At 41.3% G+C, this 19,565-nt stretch overlaps 1 protein-coding gene across 22 annotated transcripts in view; it reads left to right on the top strand.

Moving 5' to 3' along the window:
• The window catches only part of afdna (afadin, adherens junction formation factor a), a 102,655-nt gene that overhangs the window by 46,975 nt on the left and 36,115 nt on the right, over positions 1-19,565 (top strand). For 12 of the 22 annotated variants that reach the window (XM_070543818.1, XM_070543819.1, XM_070543832.1 and 9 more), the window contains exons 9-22: positions 1,052-1,096; positions 1,777-1,871; positions 3,837-4,087; positions 7,357-7,426; positions 8,020-8,090; positions 8,180-8,247; positions 9,821-10,026; positions 12,531-12,551; positions 14,670-14,815; positions 14,934-15,028; positions 16,193-16,458; positions 16,936-17,079; positions 17,165-17,363; positions 17,687-17,793. In XM_070543818.1, the coding sequence (XP_070399919.1) occupies positions 1,052-1,096; positions 1,777-1,871; positions 3,837-4,087; positions 7,357-7,426; positions 8,020-8,090; positions 8,180-8,247; positions 9,821-10,026; positions 12,531-12,551; positions 14,670-14,815; positions 14,934-15,028; positions 16,193-16,458; positions 16,936-17,079; positions 17,165-17,363; positions 17,687-17,793 (1,784 nt within the window). The remainder of the gene's footprint in view (positions 1-1,051; positions 1,097-1,776; positions 1,872-3,836; positions 4,088-7,356; positions 7,427-8,019; positions 8,091-8,179; positions 8,248-9,820; positions 10,027-12,530; positions 12,552-14,669; positions 14,816-14,933; positions 15,029-16,192; positions 16,459-16,935; positions 17,080-17,164; positions 17,364-17,686; positions 17,794-19,565) is intronic. The other 10 variants (XM_054748090.2, XM_070543822.1, XM_015947555.3 and 7 more) reach the window with 4 other exon arrangements.

Below are 19,565 nucleotides of genomic sequence, written 5' to 3'. Positions count from 1 at the left end.
CTGACTGAAAGTCCGAGATTGACTTGGAGATTTTGCTTTCAACTGTTTGTGGTAAAACAAGGAAATGGAAGCATACTCCGCAGGTTCAAGGATTACATTTTGCATTAAAGGTAAGTTTGAATAAACCAGAAATCCTGGAATGCCTAATTGTACCAGAGGTATTCCTGTGGAAAATTCCCTTTAGGAAATTTTTGCAGAAGCTTCCCTTCCTGCCCTAACAGCTTGTTTCTGGCTACTGACCCCTTTCTCTGACCCCCCATCCTCTAATATCATTAACTTGTCGGACCTGTTGGTGACCCACAAACCCGTCGGATCTGATGAGGGGGTTCTAGTTGACCAACAGGCCCGACACAGGAACATACTAACACTGTGCGGTTCTGACAGATATTTAGGATGGAAAGTAGATTACTAGGCTTTACTAATGTTTGCTGGGCTTGTGAGCGCTTGAATGGGAACGTGTGTTTTATTTTTGTACTTTAAGGGTTATTTTAGATTTCGTTAGAAGAATGCAGCGTGAGCCTTACGATACAGCTAATTTAACATAGCCCTCGTTTCCTCAAGTCCTCCTTGTTTGGTGCAAAAGGTGAAACGTTTCAAACACAGAAGTTTTTGTTTACTTGTCCTGCTTCAGAATATTTTTTTAAACTTAAAATATATATATATATTAAACGGTTTGATTATAATTGGACTAAAGGTTAATATTTACTTTAAACACTGTAGTTGTGAATTGGCCCAGTCCAGATGAACTTGTTCTGATGAAGTTCTGTCTGTATTTAGGGTAAAAGACTCGGCATTAGATGTTTGAAAATTAAAAGACCCTTAAGACTATTTCTCTGCTGTGGAAATGGTCGAGTGTGTTTGGGATTACTAGTTAATGCTGCATATTTCCTCCTTGCTGCATTGTCACCCTCTGCTTTGTGTCTGTTTTCTTTCCCACCTTCTCATGGCATGTTATGGTTGTGTGCGCCTGATGGTGTGTATGTGTGTGTGTTTGGGGCCTGTGCACGTGTCCTTCTGCCTCTGTACCTGCCTGCCTACCTGTCTGCTGCAGGCCGAGGGAATCACTATGCCTACTACGCCTATCGGCACCAAGAAGGTAAAGATGTACCGCACCTCCTCTGTCTCTGTGGCTGCTGGGTTAGTGGGAGTCGGGGTGCAGCAGCCTCCACCCCCAGTATAAGTCACACTTAGAGAACACGCCCCCTCTGCAAAATATATTCATATTTTAATTTTTAGTTCAACTAATGAAACAAGGAGTCAGTGAGCATTTTAAATCGCCATCCTCTAATCCTAAATGATGGAGTTGAGGCTAAATTTGAAAATGCTAAATCTGATATGAAACATTTATGAAACATTTGCTCAATATCTGTTAAACTGACCTGGGCGTGGGCAGTTTGAACAGCTGTGGTGACCATCTTAAATGGACTGGCTCCAACATCTAGTGGTTCAGGAGTCATTTAGCTGACTGAGTTGATTCCAGCGGGTTTTGGTGAAGATTTCAGCACCAGGGGATGATAAATGGTTGATAAATAGTTTTGAAGGTAGTGTGAGGTTTCACTATTTATTTTCCCAGAGCAGCTGTTATTTGGTCTCCTTATTTCTACAGTTAACAAATGAAACCCTTTGCTTTGACTTAATCCTGCTTACTAATAACCAGTAACTGAGTTCACCGGTTCAGACTCCCCTAAACATCAGCCTGGACCCTCTTTCTATTTGTGTCTGATGGTTACGAGGTGGTATATAGATTTCTGATCCCGTACACTTGTGTGTGTCCAGATGGTTCTGACTCTCGGGACAAACCAAAGCTGTACCGGCTTCAGCACAGCATCACTGAGGTGGGCTCAGACTGCACAGACGATGGGGCCATCCAGGTAATCAGCTCCTCGTAAATCAGCTGCTCACCAAAATAATCTAATTAAAATCTGAATTAATTCCATCATCAGCAGCAGCTTTGGGTCCTAAACTTGGTGTTGTTTAGCTGATCTTATGATATCCATTGGTGGATGTTTACATTTGAATGATTCATGCAACCAAAAGGCAAATGTTTATGTATTTGAGATTTGACACAACTGATGACTAAAGTTGCTCCAAGTGACTTTGAACCATTTGAAATTAGATTTAATACATTGATATTTTCTGTTTAAGACTGAAAACAACCAAAAAGTAATCTTTGAAATTACTTTGAGCATTGGTGTAATCTAATTACTGGTGTTTTATTTTTTTTTAAATTTAGGTGAGTATTGTGTCAGTAGCTGCGTTTACATGTGCCAAATTTCCTCAATCCGATTGAAATCTTGGTTGATCGGAATGTCCGAATCTCTGTTCACATGGACACGAACTGAAATAATCCGATCATGCCGTGCGTACATATGCACCAAGCATTTAATCCGATTAAATAGGTTGAGCATGCGCAGAGTTGCCTTTCCCGAAAGAAAAATTGTAAACAAACGCCATGAAACGAAATGAAAAATGTAAAAACAGAAATAACTATTCTTCCTGCTTTCCTGATCAATTTATTCAATTTAATATTTTTATTTAGCTCATAGAAGTTATGTTTTCTTCAGTGAATAACTACAGATATATGCTTTGCTGCATTTTATTGTTGATTAAAATAAGGGAGGGTTATGTCTCTGCCTCTTGATCAGCTGGTCCGCGGGTCTGAAGTGACAGCTGTGCTGTTGCGCTGCGGCACAGAGCGGGGGTGGGGGGGTGGGGTTAGACTCATGTTTTATTACTGAGCTCTGTTGTGGCTTATTATTAATAACGTGACAATCAGCTGAAATTGTTGAGAAAAATCTGCTCAAACAAAATAACAGAAGATGTTCAGAAAGTTTAGAAGCCTGTGTTCATCATTAACGAACCGCATCTCAGGTCATCTGCTGTTTACGTGCTTTTAACACGGACTTTACTGTCGTCCAGAGTATTTAACCGAGGACGTTTTCCTACCCAACATCAGCCTCCAATCAGGTCTGTAAAACCCGTATTATCCTGTGTTCTTTACAAGCGCGTCTCCATCACCTGCTGCAGAAGCTGCTGCGTTCAAAGCTGACAGAAACGGGGATCCGTGCGCTGCAACCCCCGCGATAAACCTGCGTATTTCCAGTACAGATTTGAACATGTTTGTCGAATGATTTGTGCAATAATCAGATTTTTATTTTACTTCCACAAAATACAAGTTCTGAATTAAGTATTACTGAAACGGGGACGGCTTGTCGTCGGATTTAAAAGCCGCCGCTCGTTAATTACGCCGTCATTTTTGAAGTCAGGCAGTCCAAATGACAGCGGAGAGGCCCGCTGGCTGTTGCACACATGCGCAGTGGGCATTATTTTACCCCAACAATCCGAATGGCTGTGTACATGCACGTCAATCGGAATGAAGAACGGAATAAACCACCCCTCTCAATCGGATTGAAATTTCTATCCGATCAGGCCGAATCGGATCAGAATATTCCGATTGACATGTTTACATGCAGAATTTTCGATCTGATTGGGCATTCAATCCGATTAAATATGCGCATGTAAACGTGGCTAGTGACTCCTTTTGCTGAAAATAGTTAAATCGTCTTTTAAACCCTCACGTTATACACATGCCGTCAGCTCTGAGCTCTGGTTGACTTGAATAGGTCTGACGTATTTTTATTAAATTTTTTTGGGTCTGAGTTTTGATGTTCTTGACAGGCGTTTCAGACAATCTGCTGTTTTGTTGTTTTTTCCATCTTGTTCCTTTGGTTGGCTTCCCGCCCAGGTGCTTCTGTTTAACAAATCAGCTGGCACGTCAGGTCGCGTGCACATTTCCAGCTGAGGCAGTGTGTGTGTGTGCGTGTGTTTGTTTGCAGCTGCTCGGCCCTGGGATCCTGCCCCACCACTGCAACCTGATGCACACTGAAGGTATGGTGACTGTGACGCCACACGGCCCTGATGCTGACACCTTCGTGGATGGGCAGCGCGTTACCGAGACGACGGTGCTGCGCTCAGGTTCCACACTGCAGTTCGGCACTGCACACGTATTTAAGTTTGTGGACCCGATGTTTGATCAGGGAGGGAAGAGAGAACCGGCAGCCGTGATGAGAGGTCGACACAAATCAGGGTGAGTCTGTTTAAACACTCAGACACACGAGTTTGTTCTTTTTACACTTTCATTTTCCAGTTTCCTTCTTTTTCCTCCTTCTGTATCGAGTTTTTTGTGCGCACACAAAAGAGTGGGATGCTGTTGTACATACTGGGTGGAGAGGATGAGGTTAGGAGTTGAGAAGGGTGGGGGAGGTAAAGCAGGGTTGGAAGGGATGGAGAGAATGAGGAAATGAGAGGAGAGGAAGAGCAGAGATCTGGGGTTACAGCAACAGGCCGCCCTCTAATCTGATCAGCATGCTGCTGGGTGTGGCCTCCGGCTCGCTGTAGTTCCACAGTAAAACGAGAAGCAAGAGAGCGAGAAGGTAAAATATGAGTTCAGGGTGAGAAATATTTGTTTTTAATGGCTTCATGAATGACCGTGGGAGGAAGTGTGTAAGTATCTAACACTCTTGTATCCCTTTGTGCTTGTGCTTGAGTTAATAACTTTAACTTTATCAGCCTAATGAGAGCTGCACTTCTATAGAGGCCTATCTGTTTGGCTTTTGCTAATCTTTAGTAAAATATTGGTTTAAGTGACCCTGGCTGTATAAATAAGTGGGCCAAAGCTTTCCAGAGTTTCAGCGTTATGCTTCATGTTTACCCTCCAGTTTGAAGCTCCTATAGTGGTTTTGATTCACATTTACAGCCAGAGAGGAAGAAGTAATCAGTGAGTGAGCTGGAGCAAAAACCTGCAGGGTTCTTGTCTTCTGAATTCAGCTCGACATTTCTCTGGCTTTGGAACGGGAGAAACGGTTAAAAATACTCTGAGTTGTGCTTCCTCACGGCTTTACAGGCCTGGAGCCGGACTGAAGGGAACATCAAAGGTCATTTAACTATCAACTGGTTTCAGTGTTTAGTTCTGGCGGACGACTAAAAGTACGAGCTACTAGGTATTTATTTTCCATACACTTTGTGCAGAGTCTAATGGCCTACATGAAGTCATGTTTGCATCCTATAACATCCGTGTTTCAGTATATTACGGGCTGCCTTATTTAGCAACATGCAAATGAATTTCAGAAGCTCTTTTTGTTTCTGCTTTCCTTCAGTTCGAAGTCGAGCGCTATTAAATGGGATGTAGAGTTGACACACCTGGGAAGAATTATCAGCTGCATATTTCCTCACCTCAGTTTTCAACAAAAAAAGTTGAAGTGAACTTGATTATGACTCAGATATTTGTTCAGAAGAAGGCGTTTCAAAGAACACGGTGCTAAAAAACCCCCACAAGTGTTGAGTTTTTGTGCAGCTGGCAGGTTAGGTACGAGTTTTATTTTTAGCACCTAAAATAAACGCAGGTATCCTGAAATGAAAGACAGGGAAATCGTTTATCTTTCTAAACTATTTTTTTGCCAGTTGGTTTGCTTGAGTTACCACAGAAAGATTTTGACAACCACATTGTTGTACATCCCTTTCCTAATCAGATGAACAAACAACTGCTGCTTCTGCTTAAGATCACTACATTTACAATTAAGGCCAGATTATTTCCAAGCTGCTCGCACTCTCCTTGATCCCTGCAGTTTTCCTCGTTTTTCAGACAAGCTGAAAGAGTCTAGTCTCCGAATGTCTGAGTTTTATCAGCTGCAGCTGAGAGTCTGTCTGGAGAGCTTCTGAAGAGCTGGATGTGTGGATCCCTGTGGTTTTCTGGGCTTGTGTCCAAACTCGCACAGATACCTTCTTCAGTCAAACTGGGGTTCTGTCGGGACGTTAAGTCTGATTACAGCCACAGTTTGGCAGCTTTTTAAGGATGTTTTGGCCATTGAACGGACAGTCTTGTAGTGACCGAGTGTTTGGATCTTTAATCTGGTGCCTCTTAACTTAGACAAGGGCTGTCATCAGTATTTAGCATTTGTCGGTTAAATAAGTCTGGAGTAAAGCTCAATCTGCAGCTATTACTGGTTGTATTCAATAAATAACTAGTTTCATATTTGCTCTGGAGACAACACGAATGACTTAAAACAAAATGCTAAATGTATCAGCTTTTCTAAAACTGTAAATGTACTAAAACTGCTTTATTTAATTCAGGTTTAGTAATGTGCCTTCTTCTGTCCAGCGGATGAAAACATCTGGTGAAATATCTGAGAAAGTTGGTATAAATTAAGCAACAACAAAATGTTAAAAGAAACGCAGAACTTGGAGCATCAGGTTTAGGGTTTAAAGCTGCAACCGTTTGAGAACAGCTTTTTCAAACAAGTTTCCAAAATGTCGCTAATAAAAAAATGATGAACAAGAATGTGCTTCTAGACCTGCAGAAAGAGAGGCAGAAAAGGGGATACACAAAAATACAACAAAACCAAAACACCACTGCGCCCACAACATAAGGATATACAACAGTAACAATTTTTACTTAAAAGCACACGGTAAAAACTTAACTGCGTAACTAGTAGCCATGCCAGAGCCCTGGGAGATGAGAATGGCAAGCCCCCAGGCCCAGTGGCCCGGAACCCAAGGGCGTCCAACCCTGGCGAGGACCTGACAAGACCACGACCCCACCAGGAAGCCACCGGGAGCAACCCGACAGATGCAAAAAAAAAAAAATCAATGAAAGACCTTCCAGTCCCCGGCACGGGAGGTGCGAATACATAAGCAGAACGAGGCACCGCCCCTGAGACTAAAAGCTGAGAAAATGAAAACTTTGGAGGGGTTTGTAAGTTAATGAGGGGAACTTTGTACAAATTAGGACAAAATTAAATCACACTGCGACTGTGGCTTAGTCCCAGGATGACCTGGAATAAATCATATGAAAGAAATCACCTTCCTGTTGTTAACAACTCAGGGTTCTGGACACCAGATGAAAACTAGATTATTTTTACACATTAGAGAAAACATTAATGGTAAACATAATGTGCAAATAAAAGAATCAAATAGATGGAAAATAAATGTTTAATTGGCTGCAAAGTGGGAAAAATGCTTGGTGAATTTTTGTCCTTCTGTCTAATTAAACGTGTGTGTGTGTGTGTGTGTGTGTGTGTGTGTGTGTGTGTGTGTGTGTGTGTGTGTGTGTGTGTGTGTGTGTGTGTGTGTGTGTGTGTGTGTGTGTGTGTGTGTGTGTGTGTGTGTGTGCGTGTGTGCGTGTGTGTGTGTGTGTATGTGTGTAGCAAAATGTTGGCCTGCACCTATTAGTGAGTCATTTATTTACTGAGGCTGATGCAGCTCTCTCCTTCCTTACCCTGAGTTGTTTCTGTGCGTGTGTGTTTTTTTTTTGTATAAATTTTGAGCTCATGTCTTTGTCTGTGTTTGTGTCTTCTGCAGCAGCATACCAGAAACCACCTCCGACCTTCACGGGGACGTCCACGGTGGAGCGGCTCTGCCTACCAGCAAGGTGACAGATTCATGTTTGTTCTGAATTAATGACTTTTTATTCTGAGCTGCACTGATAAATCTGCAGGGTTGTTTTCTTGTTTTTGCTACCCAGGTTAGATATAAGATATTTGATTTACATCACAGTAAACATTTGTTATTAATATATTTTTTCGGTCACAGAGTTTAAATTCCTTATTTATAGTGCAGTTTTTATGTATTAGGAATTGAATTCTGCAAAGTTGATTTTTAAATAATGGTCATTAAGTATTCATTTATTTCCCAAGATCGTGAGGAGGTATGTCAGGAAAAATGTTAATGTGTGATTTTTACATCTGTAGTATTGTAATACTATTATAATATTTGTCACAATAATCAGCTGGTTAATTTTATAAATTAAAGAAACATACAGTTTTTTCCACAGAAGTACATTTATGGTATATTTTTGTTTTTTAAGAAATCCATAATTAAACCTACACTTTAAAAGCTGTGCTGTCTTTTTTAGGACTGTCTTTATTCCAAAACAAAGTGTTGTTTTCTTTTTGATTTTAATTCCTTTAAAGGATCTTTGAGCGTTTAAAAACTTTATTCAGATTTTATCTTCTGTGTGTTCAGAGCTCAGGAAAGCTGGATATGGAGCGAGGAATGGTCAAACCGATGATCAGAGGGGAGCAGCAAGACAGCAGGTTAGAGACCCACACCCAACTCCCTCCCCCCCCCCCCCACACTTTTAACGAGTCCTCTCCCCTCCTCATAGTGTTTTATTTCCCATCAGGTCTCAGGACAGTTCAGCAGACAGAACCGAGCTGACTCTTCCCGCTGGCATCGAGTTCAGAGACAACTGTGAGTGTTTCTGCCTCCTCGCGCGGTCAATAACTGGAAACTATTGAATGTTTTCCAGCCACAGGCTGACATGACAGATGTGTTAATGTCGGTAACCTAGAAAAGACTTCTATTCATCAGACTTTTATTTATTTAGTGATGAACTCTTTTTGACTCTTCTGGGTCACATTTAGTGAATGTGACCAGTTTAGAGCACAGCGGTACTGGTCTACGGGTCATTTAGACACCAGGTTACAGAAACTAACTAAAACTTTAGAAATCAAATGTAATTTTTATTTACCATGTGAATGTCATTGCACTCAGGTGCATACTAATTACACATGCATTATATTGTATTCAGCTATGCTTGTGGACACTCAGGTCCTTTGAAATGTTCTTTAGAAGAAACCGGCTTGAGAGGACTTAACTGTCGTGCTCCTGTCTCCGCTAACTCCTGTCTAAGTTAGACACAAAAACAAGTATATTGAAACAATTAGTAGTCCAAATATGTAAAGTAAAAAAAAAAAACGGTAATAGTAATTAAGTTTGACACAGAAAATAGTTTTTGTAATAATGGCTATTAGCTGAAAACCTTTATCAACTGAAGCATCAATTATCGTTCTTTCTTTGGACTTTCAGATGTTCATCTGTTTTAAATGTTTTTATGAACACTCACTGAAACATGAGCTGTCATAAAACAACTTTAAAAGACTTTCAGAAAGTTTAAGGAATTATTCATCTAGACCACTTTAAATGAGAACAAGAAAGAATGAAGAAATGAGGTGTGATCATGGACGTAATTTTCACCTTAGAAGTGGGGGGGGGGGGGGCACGGGGGGGGGGGGGGTATCTTTACAGTATGCTCTAATGGGAAACCGGCTTCAAAACAAACGGTTGTTTTCCGCTTGGTCCTAGAGCTCAACCAGTGTCAATTTAATATAGCGTAATGTTGTTTTTGGATGGTAAAAATTGCAGGGGGCAAAACTTGACTTTGGAAAAAGTGGGGGGGACATGACCCCCCCCACCCCCACCCACCCCCAAAAAATTACGTCCATGGGTGTGATGTAAAACTTTTGCACATCGCTGTAGCTCAAACGTATATTTGAATAACCCAAAATGTAAGTTTTAGTTGTTAAATTGAACATAATTGAGCTCCAAGCTTTATGAGAAGTAGTTCTTTGTGATACCTGATGTTTCCCACAGTCTTCTGAGCTCTTTTAGCTGTTTGCTTTGTCTTCATGTTTGTTGACTTTCCTCTAGCCTTTTTGTGCACAAAGTGATCTGTATATTTGGCAAAGCATGAGCTCATCTGTTATTCTACACAGAGGAGGGTTGGGTTGGTTGCTTACCCACAATGCACTGAGAGAACCATATGCACCAAGGAACTGTTAAGAGTACAGTGATGCACGTGCAACTTTGAAACCATGAAAGTGGCCTCAGATGATCAGCTGCAGCCAGTTTGTCTGCATTCGCTTTACAAAGCAAACTAAGCTGAAACTGAAGGCTCTCTGTCATCTGCTGCCAGCTTTTGCACCATCACTGCAGAGCTAAAGTGGGACTGGCTCTAACGGCGTGAATCTTGTGTGTCGTTCAGCTGAAGACACCTTCCTGTCGGCCATCATCAACTACACAAACAGCTCCACAGTCCACTTCAAGCTCTCACCAACCTACGTCCTCTACATGGCCTGCCGCTACGTCCTGTCACCCACTTACCGTCCAGACATGTCGCCATCGGAGCGGACGCACAAAGTCATCGCCATCGTCAACAAGATGGTAAACATGATGGAAGGAGTCATCCAGGTGAGTGAGGCTGCGGAGTCATTCGAAGTTTCCTTTTCTTCTGAGATCGCTGAATTCTGGGTGTTCTTTATTGTTCCACACTAACTGGACCCTTACTAACTACATCAGTAGTTGTAAGGTGCGTTTGCACATGTTTGCCTCTGCAGCTTGTTTTTGTCCCACGGGTGCCTCCTCCATGCTTGTAGTTTTGTATTTTACTCATCAGTGTTAAATCATTAAATAAATATGAAGCAGAGAACCTGAAAACAAAGAAACACAGATCTCTTTAGAATCCTCCACGTGTGAGAATTCATCCATGTTGGTGTCTTAATGCGACATACTTTTATTTATTTAACTCAGACAGCCTACCTTTTGCAAGTAGTGAAGTTATGAGAGAAAACACACACGCACACACACACACACACACACACACACACACACACACACGCGCGCGCTGTCAGCTTTAAGAAGATCTAATTTGGTCTCCATGTTGAAATATTTATTGAGAGATTTGAGAGAAATTCCTTTTGCTGCTGTGGAATCTGAACACCTTCAGATAAAAACCTCGGCAGAGTTCCTGCTCCATGTCTGCATTTTTAATAATCCTGAAATGGATTCAGATATCAAACCAAACCAGGAAACCATCCGGAAGATTCTAGAGCATTTTTGGAATTCTGCGTTTTGATAAGTCTCTTTTTCAGTGTTGGAACAAAAATGCTTTGGTTACATCCGTGTGCCCTGCTGGGACTCCACAAGTTAATGAAAGTTTTATCCAAAGAACTGGATAAATATGTTAAAAGATTCACTGTTTTTATATTCAGGTATTATAACTTGGTCTACTCAGAGTGTAGGAAGCACATTTATTAGTTCTGCACAAAGATATTGTGTTGCTCCTAATTTTGTTTGGTTTGTGTTTGAACTGATAGAAACTTTTCAGACACACAAGCCGTTTTTACAAAACAATGACGTCTATTTGCCGCAGCGCCGCGCTGGCATCAGGGAGCCTTGGGTCCTTTATAAGTGGTCAGACTGTGGCGGTAATGTGGCGCAGCAGTCGTGTGCTCTTCACAAGACATTAAGCGATGGCGGCATAGAGGGGGCATGGGGGCGGTCTCTGCTCTGCCGCAGACTTCCGTTTATCTTGGACATAACTTGCTTTTTATTGCAATCGAAGCTGCACTCAATGAGTTATTTTGACAAGCCGCTCCTAAAAGTGTCTGACCTCCACAGTCCCTGTGCAGCCTCTAGTGATCTGAGCTCCAGCTCTAATGCAGAAAAGCTTCAGGAACGTTGCATTGCTCCAGTTTGCCATGTCAGCTGATTTTGTTCCAAAAGCAAAACCGTGTTTAGTTTCTTTCTTAATATAGTTGCCGGCCGGAGCTCAGCAGTAACTCTTCATGTCACCATGACACCTCCCTCTGTTGTGCCAAGGCACAATCGCCGTTTATAAGACAGACAATTACCGCAATATTACTACCAAGCTAGGCGGAATGAATGCCGCAAACTTTGCGCATCGCCATGCCGTCACGGCACGTTTATGAGACGCACCTTTATGGCAATGTTACGCGGCTTTGCCGCCACGGTGTGTCTTGTAAAAAGGGCTACAGACACATCCTATAAAAGATTCTTTAAAAAGCATTTATATTCCTAACCTGGAATTTGGTTAGATTTGTTTCTTTGTAGTTGTCAATAAATTGTACCCTGGCGTCCTCAAATTTGTGTTTTATGTTTATATTTTTATGTCACAGGAAACAAAACTGACTCTTTAAAGACAGCAAAGGGTGGTTCTACCTAAGGGATTTGCTGTGGTTTATTTCTGCAGCTTGACTTAACAAAACCCACAACTCTACTGAGGCTCCGATCACACTCGGAAAGACATGCATGGTCCAACTCTAACTTCTTTGTCCATATTTCACTCATGTCTGATATCCCTTTTATATGTGGTCCTTGATCAGCAAAGTGGAGGTTTTCCACAGCAACCTCGCTGTAAATCAGGTTTTGTTTGATTTGCGACTCATTGAATTGTGACTGATTTTGCATCAGAAAAGGCAAGAAGCTCAAACAAACTTAAATACTGTAGCGCTAGCACATCAGGGGTGTAGACTGTTCACACTGAAGTCCCATGAGGAGTCTCAGAGCTCAGTTCGTGCATCACGTGACCCTTTAAGAGCACGTACTACATGTCACACAGAAAAGAGTTTTACTTTGCAGGTTTTGATGTATATTTTTAGTTAGGTGATGATGTAATACAGGACATTGTTACTCTCTGGAAGTGCAAGTTGCACTTGGATAAAACTTTCCAGGTACCTGTGGTGTTTTCCAGATGTTTCCAGTTGTGTTTCAGTTCACATCTCCGTTCATGAACGTGTTCAGGATCACATTGTGTGTGAGCCAGCGTGTCTGTAGCTGTGTGTTTACATACTGTGTCCATACTGTAGCTGTTGACGTGTTTTCTCTCTGTCCTGTAAACGTGTCCTCCTCCTCCTCCTCCTCCTCCTCTTCCTCTTCCTCTTCCTTCCACCCAGGAGATTCCTGAAGGGGATCAGGTAGGAAAGTACAACAGCACACCCTGACATGGCTGCTAAAGGCTCTTTGACCTCTCACCTTTGCTATACTCTCTCTCTGGGTTGGGCGATGCGAGTAAATTCAGCCAGACACTCGTCTTTTTGCATAGAAGCAAAAGTTAAGTTTTTAATCCTAAACCATTCTACAAGATCATGTATCTGTTTTCGTTTTTTCAGCACTTGATTCTAGGATTAGCTTGTTGCAAACAAATAAATGGCTGTAAACTAAATATAGAGCGACTTGTATTATTTAGGAGAATTACGGCTCAATATTAAAACTTGTAACTTGAAGTTTTTGTTTAGCATCACATCTAAACATGTAACATTAAACCAGATTTTAAAATAAGATAATTTTCATTTGGATTATTCTAATGCAGTAAATAAAAATAATAATGTGCTTTATAATTTGTTAGTTAAAGGGATGGGGTTTCCTGTTTGCTTAAAACAAAGTTTACCAAAACCACAAATCTTTGTTAAAATCACATCGCCCAACTTCATCACTCCTCTCTCTCTTTGCTTTTTTATTTCTGTGACCAGCCCGTCATTGTTGCTGCTGCTTCTTTTCGTTCCTCCATCCTAACAGAAATGTTAAAAGCCGTAACAAAACAAACGTCCTGTTCACAGCTGGAAATCTAAGCAACAACAGCGACATGAACCTGACTAATTCCATCCAGCTTCCCAGACCTGCCTGATACTAAAAACAAAACCAGATAGGCCAAAGCATTGTTGCTCCATCTTTATTTCTGGCGTCTGTGTGTTTGTTTGGCATCATGTCTTGCTTCTCGACCGTGTGGATGAGAGACAAGTCACCTCTTACCTCCTTCACCTCCTCTGCTTTATTTGTCGGTTTGGATTTTCAACATGTTTATCCATCTGTGTTTTAAATGTGTCCTGAATGTGTTTTTGTTTTGGATGCACTCGCTTTTTTGATTGAAGGGTTTAGGCTCTGTTTGATTTTTGTTTTTTTATTTATTAAGGTGGGTATAGATGAGCGTGGGGGAACTTTGCATTTTCCTCTCAGAACAGTGCGCTGTTGGCCAGTTAGCTCCTCAGACACTGAGCTCTGAAAAATGATTTGATTTGTGTTACACATTTTTGTTCACTCTGCAAGCAACCAGCAATATATTTAATTTAATTTACTGATAGGTGTGTGTTTTTTTTATTTTTATTTATTTATTTTAAAAAATAGGTTTTTTTTATTGCTATTGCATTTCATGTTGCTGCCCAATAAGCCAGGCATCAACATAAATTGGGGGCTCGTCCGGGATGTTTTGAGCTGGAAATTGTGGGAGTAGTTCTCAGTGGTGTCCCGTTAAGGCCTTAATAAAGAGGAAATACAAATGCAGACTGGGGTGTATTGCTCTGACATTATTTTAAAAAGCAACAAAAAAAAGCACCACATAAAACGACCTGAAATACGCCTAAAACAGCCATTTGGTGATATTTTAAACTTAATAAACAAATGAAAAACGGCTTTTAATAAGTTCAGTGAACTGGTTTTTATTGCTGTGAGTCGCTTTAACATATAAGACTGTGTCGTCTTCTGTGACTGAAGTAATTTAACATAACTGAAAAGTGAAATAATAAAAATTAAAAAATTAATTATATATATATATTTTTTTTAAATTTATTTTTTTATTTATATATATTGGGTGGTGTTTCTATTTTGCTTGCAGTGTGAATGAACCTTGATCTTATTTAATCCCAGTAAACTCAGAGTGGAACGTTCTGTGTCTGGAGAAGCAGAAACAAGATTTTTGTGTGTGTCTGGGAGAGAAAAGGAGAGGTCACCTTTAGATAAAACTGTAAATCTTTGACTTAGAAGAAATGAAGAAACTTTGTTTTGGTGTGTTTATTGATCTAACGTCTATGACCGCTCTTCTTCTCCATATGGGCTTGGCTTGGAGGTAGGGGTGGATGAGGCATGAATCTATCCCTAAAGTAACAGCTGATCCTTCTGGCTGCCACTCAAACACAAAGCCCTCTTTCTCCTGCCTCTTAACATTGTCGGTCTCTTCCTGCGTCCTGCTGCTCTAACAGCTTCCTCTGTATTTTTTCTTTTTTTGTTTTGTCTCCGTATGCGTGAATGGTACATTACAGAAGCAGAAGAACATCGCAGGAGCACTGGCTTTCTGGATGGCCAACGCCTCTGAGCTGCTTAACTTCATCAAGCAGGACAGAGACCTGAGTCGCATCACGCTGGACGCTCAGGATATCCTTGCTCACCTCGTCCAGATGGCCTTCAAGTCAGTCCTTTATGTCAAAATAAATATTTGACCTAAAATAAAATATCAGATATTTTCTTAAGATTAAATCAGATTGTGAGTTTTTGGGGTGTTAATGAGCCGTAATGTGTGGCTGCAGGTACCTGGTCCACTGTCTGCAGGCTGATCTGAACAACTACATGCCTGCCTTCCTGGATGACCCAGAGGAGCACAATCCACAGAGACCAAAGATCGGTAAAAAAAAAAAAAAAAAGACACTGAATCTTAATTTATGCTTCTCCGTCTGCATCAGGACGGACGCACGCCAATGCCATTATCCGTCCTTTCAAGGGTTCTCCAGCAGGCTCGCAAGGACGTTCGAAGTCGAGCTCTCTTTTCTAAACATCCGTCCGGAGAACGCAAGCTTGTGATTGGTCAGGACACCGCCGTCATCAACAGCACTGCCATTGCGCCCTTAAAAACACAGAGAGCCATAGCCATCTAGCAGCAGACACGGAGTAGCTTGAAGAAAACCTAGCGGAAAAACTCTAAAAATATGAACGTTTTTTTCACCCATGACTGGAGAAGTGAAAACGCAGCAAGCGTTTTATTCGTGGACGGAAATGCTGGGAAACGTGGGTTTAGAGGGGGCGAGCGCATGAAGAGGTGGAGGAGAATGAGGGACAAATTTGTCCATGTTAAAAAGTCTCTTAAATACAAAGACACAATATAAACACAATAGTAAATGCACTGTCTTGGACTGGATACATGACAGGATACCACAGAACAGCACTACGCCCTCTGTTGTCCTGGCGGGGAATTGCTTTGCAACACTTCCCTGGAGACGGAGAAGTCAGAGAGCAAACGTCTCTGTTCGTACGTGTGTGTCTCTGCCTTGTGGAGCTGACGGAGAAGTATCAATTAATCTTTAGCCTTAAAACGGTGCTAGGAATTAGGGTTGGGTGATGGGATGAATTAATCGCCCATCGTCATTTATTGGACTGACGATCGGCGGTGGGAAAATTATACAAATTGCCCAACCCTACTAGTAATCCTAATCTATTGTTACATATTAGTGTAAAGTCACAATAAAGTCATGTTTACAGAACATAACTAGACACAATCAACAGATAAACATCACTAGCAGGAACTTTTCATGAACCCGTGTCATCACTACGCATGAAAAGATCAGGCTTAGTGTGTGTTGCATCGAAATTCTCCGGGTGGGAACAGTTTATTCCTGACAGAAAAAAATGTGACATTCCTGTGATCTCTGTCTAAACGTAACACTTCATGATTTAACCACACCCACCTCTAAGTGATGCACGACTCGGTAACAGTGGTTGGTAAATCTGCAGCCTCAGGGTTGTGTTTTACTTGTAGGAAGAGTAGTTCTCATGTTCCAGCTTGTTCTTCCAGAGGACGTCCTGCACACACTGACCGGCGCCATGTCGCTACTGCGCCGCTGCAGAGTCAACGCCGCTTTGACCATCCAGCTCTTCTCGCAGCTCTTCCACTTCATCAATATGTGGCTGTTCAACAAGCTGGTGACGGATAGTGATTCGGGGCTGTGCTGTCACTACTGGGGGGCCATACTTCGGCAGCAGCTCAGCCACATTGAGGCCTGGGCTGAGAAACAAGGCCTGGAGCTTGCTGCGGACTGCCATCTGAGTCGCATCGTGCAGGTAAGACCATAGAAAGCTGTCTGCACTGAGAAAGTCCAAGGCTCAGGTTTAATCAGCTGTTTTCTCTTTGGTCTAAACTATTGTTTGTGTTGATGTTTCACAGGGAATTCTGTCTCCTGCATATTCAATATTTATATATAAACAGAGAAAAATATTAATTTCGGAGGAAAACTAACTCTAAAGAAACAAAAGGCTTCAGATGTACCATCTTGGTTCAATTGTAATCAAAAATTGAAATAAAGCAAAAAAATGTAGTATCATGAGTTCTCATCTTTAAATGAAAGGTTTGATAACTTGCTGCAAATAATGTAAACTGGGTCTGAATTTTTATAGTGATCTCATTAAAGATTTTAGGATAAAGGATGTCACATTTAAAAAAAATAACAAATTAAACCCAGAATTTGTTTTAACACCTGCAGAATACATCAGTAGATGTGATTTGTTTGAACGTGTGGCTGTTTTCTGCGTCCCTCCCAGGCCACCACCCTGCTGACGATGGATAAATACTCCATGCAGGATGTGCAGAACATCCACAACACCTGCTTCAAGCTCAACTCACTGCAGCTTCATGCCCTCATGAACAACTATCACTGTGCTCCAGACGAGCCCTACATCCCGCCTGTAAGATAAGCAAACACATGCACTGGGGAAAAAACATCATTTGCTATTATTTTTTGGCTTGATCTGTTGTGATTTGTGTGCGTAGGAGCTGATTGACCATGTGGTGGCAGTGGCTGAAAACACAGCTGACGAGCTGGCGAGGAGTGACGGCAGGGAGGTGCAGCTGGAGGAGGATCCAGACCTCCAGCTGCCCTTCCTCCTCCCTGAGGATGGCTACTCCTGTGATGTGGTGCGAAACCTCCCCAACGGCCTGCAGGACTTCCTGGAGCCGCTACTGCAGAGAGGTAAAGTCAACAATTAGATGCAGAATAACATTTATTTATACATTATTAACTTATATAATTATGATTTGGAATAAATACATCTGTTTTATTTTAACTCCTTTACCATGCTCTACAACTAAAAAGGACAAAAATAGTAAATACTCAAAAATTATCACCAAAACCCAGATTTTAAAGCTGTTTCTGAAGAATTAAATTTTCTTTTTGCCAAAATGTTTAATCCAACTGTTAACATGAATCATTAAAACTCATTTAAAAAGGAAATCAGTGCACACGTGTGTGAGAACGTGCTTTTGAAGATGCTGTTTGTGTGTTTTCTCCGACAGGTTTCTGCAGGTTAGTACCACATCCACGTTCGCCCGGTACCTGGACCGTCCACTTTGAAGGAGCTGATAACGACAACCACTTCTCTGCTGCTGACACCTCTGAAATGGTACGACAGCTCACAGCTACACATTTGTGTTAAAGCACGGTATCCTGGGTAAAACACAGAGATGCTGAGGAGACTGAATTATTCATCTAAAACCCACAAACCGTTAATCAGAAACGGCCTAATTCCCTAATATTTTGACATCAACAAGGTGATTTCCATGGAGCTGTTAGTGGAAAACCTTTTATACAATCAGCACATAACAGATAATCATCAAACATAGATTCGTTTGAATTTATTTTATGCCACAAATCATTAATTATGTTCCCTAGTTGTTCAGTAGCCATTTTTTTACCTCTTAACCTCACATCAGGAAAAAAGGGTTATAATTAATAAATGATTAATAATGCTAAATAATTACTTGATTAGAGCCATCATCCATCCATTCATCCATCATTTATTTATAAAGCACATTTAAAACACATCGTTTCAGCTGTCCAAAGTGCTGTACAGGAGGGCCAAAGGCCAAAAAAAAAAAACCAGTATTGAGCCACTCTACTAAATAGATAAGAGAGATGGAAAAGTGTAACAAGTTGGAAGTAAAAAGGGCCCATTCTGTACAAATCATAGATAAAGAAAACAAGAACCTAGCAGCAGCTGATACATTTAAAACAAAATCAGTGGACATATTAACAAAACAATATAAAACTTCCATTTTGAGATAAAAATAAGATAAAAACAAGCAATTAAGTCGTCGGCTGAGGTGAGAGCAGTCAGAGATTAGTGAGTGATGCGGAGAGTTTGTTTCAGGGTCATGCGCAGAAGGCTTTGCTAAAGTGAAAAAATTTTAAGCATGATTTGAAGTCAACCAATAAGCCCGAATGTGAGGTTGTAGGGCTTTCCAAAGTTTTGGTGCAACTTCGTAAAAAGCCCATTCACCACGTGCTTTGTATGATGTTTTTGGAGCGACCAGGAGATCAGGGCAGCAGAACGAAGGGGCCACGGCAGAGTGTATTGAGTCAGCAGATCACGGATGTATGATGGCTTCGAACTGTTGTGTGCGTTAAAGGTTTATGTTAAGATCTTGAACATGATACAAAAGTGTACAGGGATCCAGTGTAGCCGGACCAGAATAGGAGTGATATGACAGTGACGATTAGAGCCAGTTAGAAAATGAGCAGCAGCGTTCTGGACTCATTGTAGCTGTCTTAGGTGGCAGTCATTAATGCCAACTAGGATGGAGTTGACGTAGTCATTGCGGGATGTTATGAAGGCGTAGATCACCGACTCAAGATGCGGTCTCTTTAGGATCGGCTTGAGTCTGGAGATGCGACGAGGATTATAGAAGCATAATCGACCTACAATATTGACCTGTGGCGACATTGTCAAATCAGAGTCAAGTTTCACGCAGAGGCTGGTGACACAGTTGGTAAGAGAAATAGTCGGTGGTAGTTGTATGTGCCGAGGCAAGGTGGAGTTTTTGGATAAAAAATAATTGATTCAGTTTTGTTGTGATTAAGTTAGAGAAAATTTGAGTCCAGCCGCTTCTGGACCCTCTAGTAGGCAGTCATGCAATTTGATTGATGAGGTATAGGAGTTAAGGGAAAGGTATTGTTGACAATCGTCCGTGTAAAGGTGGTGTTTAATCCCAGGGTTTGTTAGGATAGTACCCAGAGGGAGCATGTAGATGGTAAATGACAGTGGGCCGAGGAAATGTTGATTGGAAGTAATAATGTGGGAAAACACTAAATTCCAGGTTTGTTATTCAGATATATAAGAAACAATGTTTTAAAAAAATCTACAATATTTCAAGTGACATTAGCTGTAAGTTCAGA

The sequence above is a fragment of the Nothobranchius furzeri genome, chromosome 2 (assembly GCF_043380555.1).
Source record: "Nothobranchius furzeri strain GRZ-AD chromosome 2, NfurGRZ-RIMD1, whole genome shotgun sequence".
NCBI lineage: Eukaryota > Metazoa > Chordata > Actinopteri > Cyprinodontiformes > Nothobranchiidae > Nothobranchius > Nothobranchius furzeri.
This window is presented reverse-complemented; position numbering and strand designations above follow the sequence as displayed.